The sequence below is a fragment of the Urocampus carinirostris genome, chromosome 2, assembly GCF_059441175.1.
Source record: "Urocampus carinirostris isolate Australia breed hairy pipefish chromosome 2, RoL_Ucar_1.0, whole genome shotgun sequence".
In the NCBI taxonomy this organism is placed as follows: Eukaryota; Metazoa; Chordata; class Actinopteri; order Syngnathiformes; family Syngnathidae; genus Urocampus; species Urocampus carinirostris.
In genome coordinates this window covers 28,676,294-28,697,418 of record NC_142350.1, presented here as the reverse complement: position 1 = coordinate 28,697,418, position 21,125 = coordinate 28,676,294, and the positions used below count along the sequence as shown (strand labels likewise).

General features: G+C 39.1%; 1 protein-coding gene across 3 annotated transcripts in view; it reads left to right on the top strand.

Moving 5' to 3' along the window:
- col14a1a (collagen, type XIV, alpha 1a) overlaps nucleotides 1-21,125 on the top strand; it is a 240,953-nt gene that overhangs the window by 131,987 nt on the left and 87,841 nt on the right. For all 3 annotated transcript variants that reach the window (XM_088326131.1, XM_088326128.1, XM_088326130.1), the window contains exons 21-25: nucleotides 1,049-1,171; nucleotides 4,530-4,679; nucleotides 11,269-11,385; nucleotides 16,250-16,396; nucleotides 19,685-19,759. In XM_088326131.1, the coding sequence (XP_088182257.1) occupies nucleotides 1,049-1,171; nucleotides 4,530-4,679; nucleotides 11,269-11,385; nucleotides 16,250-16,396; nucleotides 19,685-19,759 (612 nt within the window). The remainder of the gene's footprint in view (nucleotides 1-1,048; nucleotides 1,172-4,529; nucleotides 4,680-11,268; nucleotides 11,386-16,249; nucleotides 16,397-19,684; nucleotides 19,760-21,125) is intronic.

Here is a 21,125-nt window from a genome sequence, read left to right as displayed (position 1 = left end):
CGATTTAGTTTTATCTACATGTTTTATTTATTTTTGGAGGTAGGCGTTGATTTATGAAAAAAAAAAAAACCTTTTTAGGGTGGTTGATTTAGCAACAGCTCAAGAAAATGGTTCAAAATAACCTCAAAGAGTGGATTAGTTCACAAATACTTTCTTTTTTACTCAACATTTTTGAAAGTGCACAATTACTCCATGAGCATGGCAAAGTACATTTTTCATTGATGGTTTTTGAATTTACATTGAAATGCCGCGGATGACATACACCGATGCCTTTGTTATTACCAGGGCCAATCATAATTACTGCAGTTCATACTTACTTCCGTATCGATCATCTCAACCGTCCTCGTGAGAAATACGGACAGGCTATTGGTTGTAAAGGGAAACAGGCATACAGGATATGATTTGTCGTCATTTTAGTCATCGAGGGGTCCGTGAGTGGCATGATGGCAAATATAATCCTGTTCCCACAAGCAGCGTCAGAATAAATATCAGAAGCGCATGTTCAAAACAGCATGACAAGATCATTTATTTTCTGCACTGATAAAAGTCTTTTCACATCAATTATTCAAGAAATGAACATATCAAACCAAGCCGAGAGCTCCAGAAAGTAAAACCAAAAAACTGTTTTTAAGCTTTTACTAGATTTGCAATTTAAAACACAGTGTCACAGCAAGCGGTGACACATAGCTAGCCGTGCCTTATATTATATTGTCGCCTCATACATGAGGGTCATACATTATTGATTATGTGAAGCTACACTCACTCAGCAGGGAATTTTGGAAATTCAATCAAATTGTGGGAACGTGCAATATATACCTATGGTATATTATAGCGCTTTTTAAAATGAATTGGACTGATATTGTAACAAATGTTTATAATTAGCAATATTATTTACACGTACTGCATAATTTTCACTCGTTTTATTGTTTTTGAGTTTACATCAGTTAACATGTCTTTTTAATAGAAACAAATCACAGTAAAATGAGGCAAGTCTACATTTCTTATACGTTCAGGAATATCTCCAATGATTTTGCTTGTTGTGGTTTAGTGCCTTTGTTGCCTCCTGAAAATCTCCGCACATCAGAAGAGTGGTACAACCGCTTTCGAGTCACTTGGGATCCTCCACAATCTGCTGCTACGGGTTACAAGATCCTCTACCAGCCTGTCTACGGTAGGAAAACGCTTGACAACGAATAAGCTAACCGAAAACTAGCAAAGTTTACATTGACTGCAGACGTTCGCCATTTCAGTTTAATTTGATTCCAAAAACATTTTGTCTGAAATTAGCCTTTTATTTTGCCTTCCAGCATTTACGCTCTTGTTGATTATTGACTGGAGCAAACTGATTTGTGGCTTTGTTCATTTCATGTCTATGTTGTTTGCTGTCATGCACATCAATGAATTGAGGAAATAAATGGAGAACAAAAATAACCTCTTCACAATATTTCAAATGCACAATTTAAGCAGACACAAATTGATATGTTATTCAAAGTCATTTTGTGTTTAACAAATACAATTCTTGTTCCTCCCTGATATATTTATGTTCCCCGCAACAGTACTCAAGGCTGACGTGCGCGCGTTTGACTTCGGGGAAACTTGAACTTTCCCAGAATGAAGTGCAATTTCACCTCCACTACACTAGGGTACAGTGGCCTTCTCAGTGGCTGAGTGTTTTGTTTACATTTAGCCTCTACACCATGGGCGTCAAACAGGCGGCCCGCGGGCCAGATCAGGCCCACCAATAGTGTAAATCCGGCCCGCAAGACAACAGTGAGATAAGCGCAAGAGGAAAATGAGCTGTAGTTTTAAACATTTCCACCAGATATCACCAAAGCCAGTTATACTTGCAAAACAATTGTGGTAGTATTTCTCCATTTCTCTCTGACTCACTTCTTTTTTATTTATTTCTCCCTTTTTCTTTCTCCTGTTCACTCTCTCTTTCTCTTTTCTATCTTTCTCTCTCACTCTCTAACTCTTTCTTTTTCTCTGTCTTGCTCTCTTTCTATTTTCCCTCTCTAATTTACACTTTAATTCCTTTTCTTTCTATTTTTCTCGTTCTTTCTTACCCTCTTTCTTACCCTTTTTTGACCTCTCTCTCTCTCTCTCTCTCTCCTGCTGACTCTTTTTCTTTCTGTCGTTTAACTTCTCTTATTCTTTTTATCTTTCTATTTTTTCACTTTATTTTTCTCTCTATATTCATTTCCCCCTTCTTCTCCATTCATATCTCTATTCTGCTCTCTCTTTTTCTCTCACTGTTACTCTGTCTCCCTTGTTCTCCCTCTCTTTCTTTGTCTTTTTCTCCCTTTCTCTTTCTCTTAAACTTACTAGTCCGGCCCCCGTGAGATTTTTTTTTAGCATTTGTGGCCCCCAGCTAAAACGAGTTTGACACCCCTGCTCTACACGATGCATAAAGCACAGAGAGTAAGCATTGAGTATGAAACTGACTTGTTTACCTGACTGCCCATTTTGCACATCTGGTTAGCTGCTCCTCTTGCACTCTTTGCACTACTGTATAATACTATACATAGCTATAATTATTCAGTATATTATTAGTACTTCAATACTCCAACTTGATACAACATTTTATTTATTTACATTCAAGGAAACTGTGCAGGTCAGATGTATCGACATTTCGTTCTGTATACACGTGTACAAGAATGACAATAAAGTATATCTGAATCTGAAAGGTAGACACAAAGTATAGCAGGATCTTAATTGGCCCCATCAAGATATCATTCGACACTTATGCGGAAACAGGCAAAGAGAGATAGAATTAATGCAGTACGGCTATGATCATAAACTATACGGAAATACAATTTACAACAGGGGTTGGAAAACCTTTATGACCCAAAAAGCCATATGAGCAAAATGTTTAAATTTTATTTCATTTTTTACTTTTACTTTCGGTGCAGACAGTGCTGGGCAGAAGGAAGTATGCTTTGTGCATAGCTCCGCCCACCTTTACTGCTCACCCAATTTAATTTCACTTTGGCTGGTGTTTCTGGATGTTTTTATTTTTTCTTCTGTGGGTTTTATTCATAAAGTGTCTCAACGGTGAACCTAAATTGTTTAATGAGCTTACATTAAAAAAAATTCTTAGAAATGTATAGCCGAAACGGGGTCTGTTATTGTGACATCTTGAGTGTGAACTGTAGTGAAAAATGCAACCTTTATATGCTGGACCGAACCGTTCAAATAATTAGTTCCTAATCCAAATATTTGTTTATCTCTATCAGAATGTTATAAATGAAATTTGTGTGATTATGATTTTAACCGCAGCACGGCGCGGTGGTTAGTGCGTGTGCGGCACAGTTCTGGGGTCATGAGATAAAACCTCCTGTGTGGAGTTTGCATGTTCTTGCCGTGCTTGGGTGGGTTTATTCCGGGCACTCTTCTTTTTCTTCCACGTTCCAAAAACATGCATGTCAGGTTAAATGGTCGTTCCAAATTGTCCCTAGGTGTGAATGAGCGAGCGAGTTGTCTGTCCATGTGTGCCTTGCGACTGTCTGGCAACCGATTCAGGGTGTCCCCTGCCCACTGCGCGAGGATGGCTGGGATGGGCTCCAGCACTCCCGCGGCCCTACTGAGGATAAGCGGCGCAGATAATGGATGGATGATTTTAACCCCGAGTCATATATATCTATCAAAAGAGCCATATCTGGCTTACGAGCCAAAGGTCCTGATTCACAATATTAACGGTAAGTCGCATTGCAGTGTGTGTGTGGTGAGGAAAGGAAATGAAAAGGTAAGGCGCAGCCATGTTTATAATTGGTCTCTTCTGAATATTGGCATTAAGAAACAAAGTGCGATGGAGTGATTCAGATTATTCTGTCAGTGATGGACGATGCACAATGTTTTGGAACCATTAATATAATTAGAATTTTCCTGCTTTGGCTCATATTGTTTAAATCATTTTCTTTCTGTTTGTCCTCCATATTGCAATCTTTCTCTTGCCATGTTCCTGTGTTCAATGTAGTGCCTCGGCAGGTACACCCCCGCCCCCAACCTCTCCCTCCTCTGCTCAGCGAACAAAAACAGGCTGATTAAGCAATTAACAAAAAGCGGGTGGGAGGACACAGGGTTGAAGTGAACATCGTGGCTATGTGATCTTTTTTTCAATGAGATATCGCATTTTGATTAACTTTGAGTTTCTATATATATTTAACAAAATAATGTATTTTTTAATGATGCAAGATAATAGGACACTGCCCCAATACCATACAGAGGATAAGCGGTGCAGATAACAGATAGAATGAGACACTGTGGTGAACCAAGTAGACCCTGGCGGCCCGTCACAGAAACACTGGGACTCGTACTTTCATTCATTGAATAAATGTTTGGGCCTATTAAAATGTTTTTTTCTTTGATTTTAATGTATAATATTATTTGTATGATGATAGTAAAAATAGTAAAGGTTTGTACTTCACGGATTTCAACGATCACGGTTTCATTTGGAATGTCAACCCTGCGATAAAAGAGGGTCCACTGTATTCCGATATTCTCAGTCTGTTTATTTGTGTGTTTCGCAGTGGCAGGAAGCCTTTCGGAAATGACCGTGACTGAAAACGTGAACTCTGTCCTTCTCCTGAACCTGCAAAGTGGGACCGAGTACAGCGTCCAAGTGAGCGCATTCTACCCGTCAGGACAAAGTGACCCGTTGCTGGTGAACGCCAAGACACGTGAGCACGCACCCGCCCGCCAGTTTTTATTTAACGATTCTCATTTCAAAAGAAAACCTTCCCCCGTCGTACAAAAAAAAAAATGCGCCAGGAATGGAAACAGAATCCATCCCGCAGTTAGTTTGATGGGGCAAAAGGTTAATGATGACAGTGTGCTTAAAATGAGATCTTAAATGGAATTCCTCGGCCTTAATGGGACGTCACTGTCAGGTTAAGTCTTCCTCGCAGATTTGTGCGAAGGACAGTGTGACTGTTTGAGTGAGGACGGAGAGGAGGAAGCAATAAAAGCCAAGGTAGAAGCGTCCCACATGCATATTAATGACCTGGATTTCCATTGAGACCCGGGCGGAGTAGTATTGATATAGCTCAGTCAGACAGCGGGAACAATCGTTTAATATATAGATTTGGGTGTACAAGGCGAAAGGGACTTTACACCTCCGGCATTTTAAACAAAGATTGAGAGGGATGGAGGGCGAGCAGGTTAAAAAAGGTAAGACTTACAGAACTCGCTTGGTAAAGCTCTGTACGGAAATCAATAATTTGACTAATTGTCATAACCAAAACATTTTTGCACTGCGGTGTAGAAAAATGTAGAGTGGCGCTTCTACATACAAACTTCTCTGGTCAGAGAAAATTGAGATATAAGATGACTTTCGAGGAGAAAACTACGAAATGTGCGAAAGAAACTCTAAAATGTGAACATTTTCAAACGTGTCAATCATGCAGCCCGTGGGCCGGATCACGCTAAATGTTTTACTCTAGCTGGCAAGATAACGCCTGGAGAAGCGCAAGAGAAAAACGAGGTGTCTGTAGTTTTAAATATGTCCACTTCAATGAGCTTACATATAAAGGATTCCTGAGCAAATCAACTAAAGCTATCTTTCTTCCTCTCTTTCTATTTTTCTCTTCTTTCTTTCTTTCTCTCTCTCTAACTCTCTCTCTACTCTTTAGTTCTTGCTCAAATTCTATCTTTCTATGTTCTCACTTTTCTCGATTTATTCCTCCCTCATTTTCTCTCGTCCCCTTTATTATCTCTTTATTTTCTTATATCACCTTTGTTTCACTCTTTTTCTCACTTTTTCTTTCTCACTCTTTTTTCTCATTGTTTTTCTTTCTTTTCTGTCTTTTTCACAGTCTTTTTTTCTGTCTCTTCTCACTCACTCTTTTTTTATTTTTCTCTTTTTTCTCCCTTTCTCACACACTTTTTGGATTTATCTCTCTCTCTCTCTTTTCCTCTATCTTTCTCACTTTTTGATTCATTTCTTTTTCTTTCTTTTTTGCCTTTTCGTGCTCTTTCTCTCGCCATTTTTCCTCCTTGTTTCTTTCTCTTTCTTTCTCTTTCTTTCTCTCTAATGTACTAGTCAGGTCCCTGTGAGGTATTTTTTTTCTAACATCTAACCTCGGGCTAAAATGACTTTCACAGCCCTCTTCCAGAGTTTCATACCTCAGCACCAGCATCACCCCATCCTGGTTGGCAAGTGCTTTTTGTGCATTTCAGTATGAGATCTTTTCCCGGAAAATCTAGGGGGCAGGAGCATGAGGAAGAATTGATAACAGAGGATTTGAAGGAACTACAGGCGATGCAGCATACTGAATTGTTGCCAGGGATCGGCAGCAAGGAGAAAGAAAAAGAAAGGGGGAAAAAAAAAAAAAGAAAATTGTTTTACCTTTATATAAAGTATTCACATCTAAAATACAAACTATACACAACTGGTGGAATATTGCAACTGAAACCGGAATATTGCTCTCAGAACCGGGATATTAAACTTAAAACTTTGTTATAAAGCTGTGGTTTAGTGTGTTGATAGCTCAGGGTTAACTTGTTGTATTTTGTGAGGCTGAGAAAAGATTGTTTGTTTTTCAGTTATTTCTTATGGGGAAAATGTGTTTGCGATACGAGAAATTCTGGATACAAGCTCGATCTAGGAACAAATGAATCTAGTATGTAGAGGGGCCGCTCTACAAGAAAATTCAAAATTTTGTTTCATTTGGAATAGCTAACAATTGCACAAAATCACCCAACAATAACAAAATTAACCAAGTGCATGTATTTTCGTATTGCGCAATGAGAATATCACACCCTCCCTCTGTCCTTTAACAAATCCCCACCAGTGATGAGCAATAACTCCTGCACGTCCTTCTCATTCTTTGAGGTTCTCATCATTGAGTTTTCTCCCCAAGGTAACTTCATGAACGTAGATTGACCCTCAACAATGCTAATTTCGTCAATAGATCACTATTCTCCTATTTTCAGCTCAAGGTTTTTGAATTTCTTAAAAACAATGTCTAGTCAGTCATGGACGTGTCTGGAAAATATGATGTGTGTCAGACTGTTTCTTGCAGTGAGGTTCGTTTCTGGTGAGGCACAGTCAGATTACAAATGAATGAACCTACATTTTATTCATCTTTTGATTTGCATAGCAAGGAAACAATATATAAACTGTAGCATAGGAAAAAAATAACTTTAATTTCTTACTTTAACATATAAATTAGGCTAAGTTCTTCTTCCTTTGAATAGTAGCATCTATAGATAAGTAAATCCCCCAACATGAATAAAAGTTTATGCATCGGGGAAAAATTACTAGATGACTGACTTGCTAAGGCTTCCTACTGTTATCACTACTTCTATTTTTTGTGGCAGATGTGTAAGAATCCTTGGTCTCACTATCTCCCTCTGCCATGAGATAAGAGACTTGCGCGCCTCACTCTGAATATGTACTTAGCACACTTAGCACTGTAATATGTTACATACTCATTGTATTAATAATATTTTTTTAATATAATCTGAAAACTAAGTGACTTTGAAAGAGAAAAAATTAAAACATTGGATAAGATAGAAATTTAACACCTAATAAAAAAATAAATAAATTGATATATTTACACAGCCTCACCAGCCTGCACGTCAATGATGACAGAAAATTTACATGACAGGAGTTGCAGGAAGTGAAAATAATTGGCTTTATTGTCATTGATATAGAAGTTGTAAAACAATGTATGCAACAAGTTTAGATATGGCGCTCCACGGTAAAACATGTAATAAAGACTTTGAAGAGAAAAAAAGATGAAACACTAAAGACTATCCAGATAAATATGCAAAGAATCGTGTATCTAAAAAGGAAAGTAAGATAAATAAAAATAAAGGGAAAGAAATATAAAACTAGCCGGAGATCCACTAGGTGTAAAAAACAAAACCATGCCCACAGATCGCAAAAGCATGGCCAAGAAATGTCGAAAAAAGAAGATCTCTCAATCGCAATTAGGAAACTGGTAAATAGCAACAACTATTCTTTAAATCCACATGAACAGACCAATAACTCACACGAGCAAGTGAAAAAATAATTACCGGTATAGGTGCCTTGGGTTCCGCTGAGGGGAATGAAGTTTTATGTTGTTTTACATTGTGATGCCTCTGACTGCCTTACTAAGCGGTTTTACCCGCATGCATGCTAAGTACTTGCAAAAATACCAATGGATGCTGTTGAAGTTATGCAAGGATCGATATTTCTTGCCTGATTTCTATGGCACATATTCACATCACATCGGAGGGTTTTTGTATGGATGTTTTTTTTAACCTAGTTGATCTCAAAGGGGAAGCTTTATTAGACTGTTAGTGGTGTAGATGACTCATTGTAATATATTCAGAAAGATAGATACACATTTTTTGTTGTAGTTTACATAAAAAAGGAGTTCTGTAAACGTGTTCCTTTTATAAATTGTGTTTCAAAGTTCAATTTGTTATCTTTTTTTATATATAAAGACAAGGGAGAACTTGCCACATGCTTCCCACACTAAATATCAATTAAGTAGAATTGCAGCCAAGTGGATTTCTCAGAGTCAGCACATTTTCGTTAACAAGTGGGAAGTAGCGGGGGAATTAAAAGCGAGGATTCGCTCCTGGGAGCTTTACTGGCTCACTGTGCTGCTTAAGTCGTTGATGATGTTTTGCATTGTGCCGCATTCTGCCTCATTTAGAAAAAAAATCTCATTTTGCTTGTTGCTAACTAAAACTGAATTGATTGCTGCTAGTTTGCATACAGTGCCTTGAAATTGTATTAGCCCCCTTCCTGATTTGTGTTTTTTTATATTTATGACTCACAAAGGTTTTAGATTATGAAAGCAATTTTAATATCAGCGGGAAACAACCCAAGGTTGAAATGTTCATTCCATTTATTAAGGCGCGAAAAAAACCTATCTGGCCCTATGTGAAAAAGTAATTGCCCCCTGAACCTAATAGCGAGTTGGGCCACCTTTGGCAGCGATAACAGAAATCAAACTTTTACGTTTGGTAATGTGTCTTTCAAAACGCTGTAGAGGTATGTTGGCCCAATCTTCCTTGCAAATTTGATTAAAATCTGCCATATTGAAAGGTTTTCTAGGAAGAACTGCCAGTTCAAGGTCAAACCACAGAATCTCAATTCGCATTAGTTTTCCGGAATTTGACTTGGCCACTCCAGAACCTTCATTTTGCTTTGTTTTTTGAGCCATTCAGAGGTGGACTTGCTGGTGTGTTTTGGATCGTTTTTACTGCTCATGACCCAAGAGGGCAGCAGTAGCTCGGGACGTAAAGTGCTCGTCTTGGGGTCAAAAGGTTGCAGGTTCGATTCCTGGCTCCTCTGTGTTATATGTCGAAGTGCCCTGGGGCAAGACACTGAATCCCTAATGCCCCTAATAGCAGGTAGTTGCCTTGCATGGCTGACGCTGCTATCGGTTAGTTAGTGTGTAAAAGGGAAAAGTTTGGAGCACATTGTAAAGCGCTTTGGGAGGTCTTCATTGACTTGAAAAGCGCTATATAAATGCAGACCATTTACACTCAAGAGCATTTTAATTTGAGGGACGTTCTAGTCCAGGATCTTGTGAGAGCAGCAGTTTCTCCTATGGATGCCATTTTTGTTTAGTGGAGTAATGAACACCTCCCGAATGAGCAATCGTCCCACTCTTGGAATAATCTACTTCCTGGGAAGGTTTGCCACCATTTCCAGTTTTCCCCATTTGTGGATAATGGTCATGACAGTGGTTTGCTGGAGCACTACAGCCTTGGAAATACCTTTGTGACCTTTTCTGGACTGATGATATGAAACAGTTTCTTCTAGACTGCATTTATATATAGCGCTTTTCAAGTCGCTGAAGACCTACCAAAGCGCTTTACACACACACATTGACACACCGATACCGGCATCAGCCAAGCAAGGCACCTACCTGCTTGATAGATTTCAATCACATTCTTTCTAATTTCACCTGGAATTTCTTTGGATATTGGCACGCCAATAGTGTTCTTGAAATGTTGTAGCCTACTACACTTTGTCAAACAGATTCAATTTAAGTGATATTTTGATTCAACACAGGTGGTGGCAATCAATTTTGGGTGTGGCCTGTAAAATTTAACCCTGCTTTCCCAAAACTGTAGTTAGTCACAGTTACTTTGTGATTTAACAAGGGGGATTATTATTTTTCACATAGGGACAAGTCAAGTCACATTTAATTGTAAACCCCTTAATCACAAAATGTCTCAAAGGACAGGTTACAATTACGCAATCCCCTGATCTTAAACCTATATGCGGGCAAGGGAAACCAGCATTTAGCATTGAGTAACAGTACACAAAACATAGTAAACATCAAAGAAAACAATAGGGCCATATAAGTTTTTACTGTATTGTTTATTTGGTGCCTTAATGAATTGAATCAACATTTCAAAACAATTCATATTCCCTTGGGTTGTCTCCATAGATGTTAACATTGGTTTTGTCAGGACCAGAACAGGAGGAGGACCCAGATGCATTACTTTTACTCACAAGTTTATTGAGATATAGAGGAAAAATAAGCGCTAGCGATCCGGTGCTCGCTGGACGAGGGAAGCAAGCCGCTCACGGGATCGTAGTGTGTTCGGAATGCAGAAGTGGATCTTCCGGCGCGGGAGATCGTAGCATGGTCAAACGAGAAAAACGTGTCGATAGCCGGAGCGGGGATCAGACCATGGTCGGTAGTCAAAAACGAGTCGTTAGCCGGGACGGGGGATCAAAACGTGGTTGAGGGTCAAAAGCGGGTCGTAGCCAGAGACAAACGGGGAATCAGGAACAGACGAGTGGGATACGGGTGAAAAAACGGGACCAACGGGAGTCAGAGTCAAAGTGCTTGCCTTTTGTAAACAGAGGTTCCCTGACGGACTGACAAAGGGCACGTGAGAGCATAGTGCGTAAATAGGAGGGGAACCCAATCAGGTAACCAGCATCAGCTGGCGTCAACGAGCTTCGTCAATAGATTTTTCATCTGCAAATATGAAAACGAGTCCTCTAAGCTTTAAAAAAAGTGTTCTTTTCAAAATGTAACTATCTCAAGTGTTAAATTAACACAGATGTGGACAAGTATAAAAACGGATCAAGCGCTAACGAACATTGTCAATTTTCTTCTTTAAACATTTGTTTTGTTTTGGTTGTTGTTGAAAAGCCCCTAAATCCACAAATTAATGGGTAAACAAAAGTAAACGTCACACTAAATTAAATTTGTTTTTTGTCATGTCAAACGTCATGCACGACTGCGCAATGTTCACCGCCTAATCGATCATGTTTTCATCATCCCCTGCCTCTTTCTGCAGTGTTCCTGGGTGTCTCCGACTTGACTGTCTACCAAGTGCGGCACAACAGCATGTGTGTGCAGTGGCAGCCTCACCTGCACGCGTCATATTACAGAATCTCCATCCAATCCACACTCAGTAAGTGCAATTCAATACATTACTTTATATACGGGTACACAAACTGCCCTGCGACTGGCTGGCAACCAGCTAAGGGTGTCCCCTGCCCACTGCCCGTGCAGATAATGGATGAATGGATGGATGGATGGAAGGATGTGTGCGCAAACTATGGAGCAGGGGCCAAACATTTTCTGGAATATCCTAGTAAAGACATCTGTAAACATCTGTTTTAGGGTTGGACCAGAATCACCCTCCAAAAGTGAAAACCTGCAAAGTAGCGTCGCACCTTCATTAAAACGCGAAGTAGCGAGGGGTCTTTGTATATTAAAAATGATACCTGGCCCTTAAAAGTTTGCTTCATACGCTGCACAACTTCTTTCATTCACTGACGGCATGTTTAAAGTAGATAATTGACCTCTGTAGCCATCAATGGCAGTAAATGGGTCATATCTAATAATCAGGGTTCATACAGGTGCTTGAAATCCTTAAACATGCTTGAATTTTAGTATTGTGTTATCCAAGATTGAAAAGTGCTTGAATTTTTGGTGAAGTTTAAAAGTGTTTTCTCAACAAATCTGTTAAAAAACGATGCAGACCCCGTTCACTGAATAGCGTATCAGTCCAACTATTATGTATCAATTAAGGACATTTATTATTGGCCATGCAGAAAATGTATGTAGTGTTTCCCAGTGGTATATTGTAATGGGAAGAAATTACTGCTACATGGGGAGGGATTTGTCTCGAAAACAATCACACTCACGATTTACTCAAGATCTAAAAATTTAATTTCTTGATAAATGGTCACACAAGATTAAAAATCGTCGCTCTGCAAAATGACTACATGACTCACTCTGGATTTTTCTTTTAATGGTATCGAGTTTTGAAAATGAATGCTTGAATTTTGCAATGAAAAAGGTATACGAAACCTGAATAATTCCCAAAACCTTTTTAAAACATTTTAACTAAAGAAATTCTCTATTTTTTAATATAACATTCTAGGAAACTCTCATTCTATGAAAATTTTTTTAAATTTTATGTAATGTGAGCCCACATCATTAAAAGGTGCACGCGCAATTTTAAAAGATCTCAATTTTTTTTGTACAAGCTGCATCAGATTTTAGGCAGCAGGCTTAAAGAGCCATACAAATGAACTCATTTATGTCGTTTTCTTAAATCTTCTTAAATAAATCTGAAACGTATCGCGTTGTGCCACGATAAAGACACTCCTTAGTGGACTCAACTACCCCTGCAGTCAATATGATTTAATTGATATAAAATATAATTCATTAATCTAAAACACGGGTGTGACAAAAAATCATTATACATAAATGCTTGAATTAGTTCTAACGAGTAGTGTCGGCTGATTATTTGAGTGTGGTAGCTGGTGACTTATTATTGAGTAGAAAACTGTGACGTCTTTGTCACGGTTGCCCATTGCCCTCACTTGGGCCTGCTCGTTTGGCGCCAGCTGCTGCTCGTTGTCTGATTGGCTTCCCTCCTATTTAACTCAGTGCTCTCATTCATTCCTTGTCAGTCCGTCAACGAACCTCTGCAAGACGTGTATTTTGACTCACTCCGGTATCCTGTATGTATATCCAGTATCCGGTATCGATCCCATCTGTCTCGGCCTGTCTGGTATCTTGCTCCAGTCTCCAGTATCCGGTATCGATCCTGTCTGTCTCGTCCTGTCCGGTATCTTGCTCCAGTCTCCAGTATCCGGTATCAATCCTGTCTGTCTCGTCCTGTCCTGTATCTTGCTCATGTATCCAGTATCTGGTATCTAGTCCCTCCGTCCTGCCTTGCCTGTGTCTTGCTCATGTATACTGTATCCATCCTGTCTGTCCCGTCCTGTCCGGTATCTTTCTCCGGTATCCGGTATCGATCCCGTCTGGCCCGTCCTGTCTGGTACCTTGCTTGTGTATCCAGTATCCGGTATCGATCCCGTCCGTCCCGCCCTGTCCGCTATCTTGCTCGTGTATCCAGTATCCGGAATCGATCCCGTCTGTCCTGTCCGGTTTCAATCTCGTCTGCCTCTGGCCTCCTGATTTCCCGCGCCTGACTTCTCTGTCTCACTTCTTCCACCCAGCGATCGCCGAATCACTGGTTTTTGTGTTCACGCGCGTTACTGCCCCATTCCCGTAAAATAAAGCTTATGTGAAAACGTTCCGCATCTGGGTCCACCGTCTGTTCAAGTTCTGACAGTCTTATTAGGAACAAGAACAAGTCGTGCCGCATTTAAAGCCGCAGTGTTAAAAAAATGTCGGGAAAACGTAGCGGCTTTTTAGCATAATTTATTAATTCATTTGATTACTCAAATAAAGAAGAAATTGTAAGGTTTAGCGTCTCCACAGTGTCAAGAAAATTGGAAAACTTTGAGGTAAAACAGAACGATAGGGCACTGCCATTTATTTACCCTGTTTTTGTCAGCTTACTCGAAGGTGATATTGTTTTAAATGTCATATGCACCAATAAAATATTTGAGGCTCCAATCCAATTATCTGAAGATGGAATTGTTGTGCGTGTGTTGATAAGTTAACACAAGCGCGTATGTTGGCTCAAAATAGGGTTTGTACTTTGAATCAATCCTACCTTTTGTTTAGTATAAACCAGGGGTGAGGAACCCAAAATGTTGAAAAAGCCACATTGGACAAAAAACTAATTTTTCTGGAACCACAAAAAAATAAAAGCTTTCTATGAGCCTTATAATAAAATCAACACATCCTGTATGTGCAGTATCTGTATTAACTAAATTAGCTTACACCCTTTATGATTCAGTTGGATGGAGAGGTGAGATCAGGCTTAAAAAATCCTGCCAAACCTGGCCCGCAGGTATATAAGCCTGGACCCGACCAATAAACATGATTTGAGGGACTCGGCCCTGAAGCTTTACTTCGGCGCCAAAGTAGTACCGAAGCTCTACTAGGGCACCGAAGTCATTGTTTCAGGTTTACTTAAGGCCGAGTCCCTCAAATCAAGTGTGCGCTTAGAAATGTAGCGCCGAAATGGACACTTTGGCTCCGAAGTGTGCATCTCGGCGCCAAAGAGCAGCTAAATGAAACTGAACTTAATGGCACCAAAGACAAAATCATATTCTGCAGATTATTAATTGGCTGAAAAGCAGACGCGTATGTAACATATTTAAGCTATTGGCGGGAAGCGGAAATGACATCCGACATAAGGGACAGCAGAAGTTGAAGGAGGAAGCGGCGCATCTTCTACTGTGATACAGAGTATGAACATTTTTTGGGACTTTGTGATATGGAGTTTAACTGATAGTTTGGTAAGCATCTTCTGTATGATCGGTATCTGAATAAGATTGCGCATTTCGGTGCCAAAGTGTGTTACTCAAGTAAAAGTACTGTTTCTTCAGAAAAATATTACTCGAGTAGAAGTAAAACGCAGTCATCTAAATAATCACTTGAGTAAAAGTTAGTGGATACTGTGCAGATCCTCCACAAAAGGGTAAATACAATAAACGGCGAGAGAGAGAGAGAGAGAGAGAGAGAGAGAGAGAAGCCTGAACCGACCCGGCCTTCTCCGACTTAATGGCTGGCATTTTGGGCCGGGTTCGGACCCAGTTCCCAGATCTTACCTCTTGTTGGATGCAGCGCATTCTGTGGGGAATGATGCATGTGGCGCCTCTGGTCTCCGATACCACCTCAAGTTTAACCTCAATACAATATAAATGAATTACCGTATTTTCAATTGCTTTGATAATATTAAAGAAATACAACATGTGAATATAATTGTTCATGTCATTTTTCTTTTGAGCATTGGGAAAAATAACGAAATGAAATGTGCATAGCATGCCTCTAATCTGGGCAAAAGAAAAGAATGCAATATAACCCAGCATTCATTCATAAAAATAGAACAGCAACCTTTTGAAAAGCTAAATAAAATCAAAGTCATACAAATTAATTTTGATTTCTGTGAAAATGTCACAAGTCAGTGCCTGGGTAAAATGCAGCAGCCTTCTTCTCTCTTATGATACCAGATCAACCCCTCCTTGGGCCTGAGCAAAAAAACACAAATAGCATACCTAATTGTCGTTCAAAATAAATAATGACAAAAATCGAAAATAATTTTATAAAAACAGCCACTTTGTAACTAAAATGTGCCTATGTCAGAATTGTATTCTTACTCATTTAAAACGTGTTTTCTGTGTTTAAATTGGGGCTGTAGGGTGAAGTTGCATCACATTGTGATGCTACCCCTTTAAGAAGAAACACAGGAGAGAAAAACAAGCATAGGAGGAATGCGTCAAAGTAGTTGTAATGTTTTTTCAACTCACTTTTACAGCATTGGAAAACGTTAAAAGTTTTTGTGTCATGTTTGTCCCCCAACAGAAACTATATTAAAACATATATTGTTCCTCCCCAATCCTTTTCATTTTATAAACATTTTTGGAAAGCGCCAAGGAGCCACTAGGCAGTGCTAAAGAGACGCATGCGGTTCCTAAGCCGCGGGTTGTGAACGTTTATTTCAAACAGGAAGAAAACTCTTAAACAAGATTTAATGGGTTTGTAACGGGGCAGCACGGCGACACAGTGGTTAGCGCGTGTGTGTCAAAGTTCTGAGGTTGTGAGATCAAACCTCCCTGTGTGGAGTTTGCATGTTCTCCCCGTGCTTGCGTAGTTTTCCTGCGGGCACTCCGGTTTCCTCCCACATTCCAAAAACATGCATGTCAGGTGAATCGGCCAGTCCAAATTGTCCCTAGGTATGAATGAGCGAGTGAGTTGTCTGTCCCTGTGTGCCCCTGCCTACTGCCCGAAGATAGCTGGGATGGGCTCCAGCACCCCCGCGACCCTACTGAGGATAAGCGTTGCATATAATGGATGGATGGATGGGTTTGTAACGGCCTTTTGTTTGGATGTGTTTGTTGCAGACAGCCAGCGACAGGAAGTGAACCTCGAGGGCGGGGCTTCTCGACACTGCTTCCACGACCTATTTCCCAGCAGCCAATATGAGATTGCCATTCATGCGCAGATGCAGGAAATGGAAGGACCGCCCATCTCCATTACCGACATGACACGTGTGTAGGACAGCAGTCTTTTGATTTTCTTTTTTATTAAAACCTTTAAGACAGGGGTGTCCAAACTTTTCAGAAAGCGGACCAGATATGGTAAGCTGAAAATGAGTGGGAGCCGACTATACAATCTGGCATTCTTTGGACATTCTTCAATACAGCCACACACCCTGTTAAAGGTTTGCGGTGCTTTGCGATCAGCGTCACGACCACGCAGCTCGCCTTTTGTATTATTTTATTTGACCGGCAGGGTCTCGTGAAAATGCGCTGCTGTGCCGTTAAAACAGCTTACAGTTGCTTATCACACAGTACGTTTCCAGTTACCTTTTTGTAATCATTATGTTTTGTCTTGCAGTGCCTCCTGATATTATATTCTTTGAAAACATCCCCTCTCTTGGCAAATTAGGCAGACGCAGTTGTTTTGGATTTCGGTGAAACTATACTCCAGTTCCACTTGTTCTGGAAGCGGCGGCACTCACAGTCAACTTTCCTATTGGTTTACAGTCGCCATGTCGGAAATTGGGTTAGATAATATTCTCAGATATCCAAGGGCATAGTGGCCAAATGGCTATTGCCATCATCCGTTGAAATGGTGATGTTTTGTACTTTTTTTTTACCACAACTTTATTTAATACTGCAGTCAACATTACTGGCAGGGCCACATATTATTAATTTTATGACGGGACCAGTATAACTTTAATCTCGGGCCGTAACTGGCCCCCGGACCGAATTATGGACATGTCTACCCCAAGAGGTTTGATGAAATTAAAGTGGGTCTTCTGAGTAATGTGGAGAAACCCAGAACAGGAAGGGGCATAACTTTCCATATTAATTGTGTAATTTATTGGAAATTTTAGAAATCTAAGAGTGAATTTACTCGACATGTTGAAAGAGGATATCTCCTTTTTCTTCTTCACTTTTGTTAATTATCTCGGTTGCTGGAACTAACAGTTCCCTTGAGATTTTTGTTGCAATAAAACAGATAAAAGCAAATTGGACAATTTTGGCTTGTGAGTACAGAACAATGCTATGATGGTTTTGCATCTGCACTTTCAAAATGGCTGACAATCATTTCTATACCAGAAGTGCGGAACACGGCTGCCATGACAAAAGCAAAACCTAAGTCAGTGTAAAATTCCCAAAATCCTATCTTTACACCATTTCTTTGTCCAGATTGAATACGGCATGTGGTTTTATAAGACGCAAGGCCTCTCTCCCAACAGTAAATGTGAACTCCAATTAGAACAATGTAGAGACTATATAACAAGTGGATTAATGGATTCATTGAGTCTCCAAGTGAATAAAAGGAGTGAATAAAGGTAGACTCAAGTATTTGGATAATCATAAAGTCCATTTATTAACACTAAATGATTAACATGAATAAAATATTTATTAAAAAGATATTAAAAGGATATAAATGTAAAACTCCCCAAAAATACAGATGGTCTTTTCCTAAAAAAATACCAACCCGTTCAGGTGTTGTTGATACATACCTAGCACACCAATTGCTCCCGTTATTAATGATTACAATTCCCCTTATTATGTGATAATAATTCCTACAAACACAACTTGGCACTTATTTGATCACAGCTAGACAGACTATGTAGAATAAAAACAAAGATAATGTGTGTAAACAAGTTTAGTTGGTTTACCGCAACACTATTAGCAATCTAAGATGACGCTGTCGTCTTTTACCGTTGACCGAGACGATTCGGATGATAGCCCAAATAGGCTATATTTGACCAGTCAAACACATTTTATTTCCCGTAATGCGGCGTACACAATTTGAATTAATCATTGAATGAAATTTGGTGAAAGTTAACATGTATGGTTATAGGAAGAGCGGTTGGCATGTTTCAGGACAGAACTACCCTCTTTTTTTAATTATTATTTGGTGGGAGAGCAAAACTAGGAATCCTGATCAAATGCCACCTGAATCATTACGTCGTGGGTCATAACCCATTTGTTTTGACAGCGAACAGGGGAAACAAAATTAGATTAATGTTTTGTAAATATATAGAATAAAGGAGTGAAGTTAATCTGTTTATTTTCCATTTCTTTTATTAGCTAATTCTTGCATATGTTCGTTTATGCAATGCCATTCCCATTTCCCACACCTGTTCATTTTTAACTTTTTGACCGAATTTGCTTCAACCTGCCAGCTAATCCTTTCGGCACAGACTCATTCCCAAGTCGAGGGCTGTTTTTTTTTTTACTCTCTGAAAAAACAGCCCGGTGTCAGCCGCACACTGAATTGATGATTCCTGGCTTGAGGTTAAGAGGGAAAAGATTCCAGATATAAAGTTTTTTTTGTCTTCATATTCTAACTTAGAGATAGTAATAGACATAAAGAACAGAGGAGGATTGCTGTCACTCTTGCTGTAAATATACACACACTTCACAGATTAAAGGTCATCCAATCAAGTGTTGGAATGACTGACGGTCAAAAGAAGTGTGATACTATTAAAAAAAAAAACGGTTTACGCTCTTCTCAGAGTTGTTTACGTCACGTCTTTTCGAATTATGTCACCATTCAAATTACTTAGGGATTTTGTATATAGTATTGACTAATGCGCTAAAGGAAGAGGTGAGTTGCAAAAGATGTGAGCGCTATATCTGATAGCATCCAACACGTGTCGCGAACAAAACGTGAACGGAGGGAGTTGGCCCCCACCAGTCAACAGCTAGTTACCTCCACGAAGCCTTGTTTCTCTTGTGATTGGTCAATGAGCATTTTGGGGATTATGTGTTGATGGCATTACGATTTTTTGAGCATGGTTAAAAAGTGTTTTGTATTATATCTTTTATTCCCCATTTTTGTCCTTTTTCTTCTATTCTTCCCCCATTTAGGTCATTCTATGCATAATGTTACATAATATTGGTAATGTAGGGATTAGAGCAAAAAAAAAAAAAAAACAACGGAAAAACCTGAAGAGCTGTTTGGGACCGGAAAGAGAAAACTTTTTTTAGCGAGACGAGCCGAAAAAGCCGGTTCGTTAGAAATAGTCGGAATCAAAGGATATTCATATTTCCAATTCTGGACATACAACAACTTAGTTTTTAAAGTAACAGTAATAGTTACTTTACCTGCTTACTAGTTTAACCATAGAGTTATTCAGTTACTATATAAGTAACTATAACTATTTACCTTTTAAAATTAATGTGCCCAAAACTGTCTACATCTCTGCTATTTTTGCCAGAAAGAGGCTTAAAAACATCAGATTCACAGATGGAATGTATAGATATCTCTCCTTGCTGATTTGTTCTGTGTTTTGGCATGTGGTGTGTCTCCAGTGCCAGCGCCCACTCAAGCTCCAACTGAACCACCAGCCACAGAGCCCCCTCCCACCATCCCACCTGCTAAAGAAGGTGAGCAAGCTTTTTTAAAGTAGCATATTTATTCACATGATACATGCACCCCTAATTATTGATTAGAAGTAAGTATAATTGTTTTTTTTTACACTTTTTCTCAACTTAAACTTTGCGTTTGGATGCAACGAACATTGAACCCGCGTCGCAGCGGTGAGAGTGTTGAAATTTAACCCCTGGACCACTATTGGTACAGATGACATATGAAAAGGCAGTCGATTTTATTTTGTTATCACACTAATCCCAGTCGCGGTACAATAGACCAATTTTAATTTTATTGTTTCAAATGTGTCATGTTACACACCCTGTTAAAAACACATTTTTCGATCGTACTGTACTTCATGTATGGTACCCAAACTTTGTGAAAAAATGCGCGTTATACACAAATAAATGCGGCAGCAAACTCATACATTCTGCCATTGTTTGGCAAGATACCTATGATGCAGAGGTAGTTTAGACCATAAGTTCGTATTATTGCAAATATAAACACATTTTATGTTTTAAGCTTATTTTGCTTGATATTAATAGTTAAGATTTAGACAGTTTTGTCCAACCAATATCGATATTATCTCATAATACTAGTTTGTTGGTCTACGCAAAGTAAGGATTTTTTGGATTCAAACCCAACTGCTGCTTCTAATATTTCATTTGTTCCCTGCATGTGTTAAAGAAAAACTGTATTATTTAGCTTCTCATAGTGGTAAAATTCTTCATTTGTTGAAAAAAAAAAAAAAAAACAGTATCAAATTGAATAATAACAGATAAACTATCATATAAGCGTGCATTGCGTTAGATCAGGGATGGGCAAACTGTCCACATGCGGCTTGTAGGCTTTTTAATCTGTCCTACTAAAACAAAAATGGCGAAATAATTATGATTGAAAATATATTTATATATGAGTAAATAAATTAATTATACACACTGAGTACAAATTTAAAAAGTTGTTTTTGTACCACTTTTGCCCCTGATGTCCCTTAATGTATTCATTGTATTTATCAAGATATTTATCGAATTTCAGCTAGTCATATTGCATTTGGAGTTTTTCAATCATGTTATCAAATTTAGTGCTTAAATACGTATATTTATTTTACATGGCATTAGGCCCAGCCATTTTGCTGCTACGGGTACCCCTAAGGTTAAAAACCTTGTGAATATCTTGGCATAAAATGAGAAGAAATATTGTGCGGTCACTTTGAGTTTTTATCATTTTTTGTGCTCTGTAGCACTTGTTTTTGGTTGCACTACATTGTAAAGCAACATCTAGTGGTCAAATATTACTCAGTGTCCCTTTAAGACAGTGCTTCTCAGTTTTTGTCTGTCGTGCAATGCCCCCAAAGCCCCTCAGAAGAAGAAACTATCTTGTGCC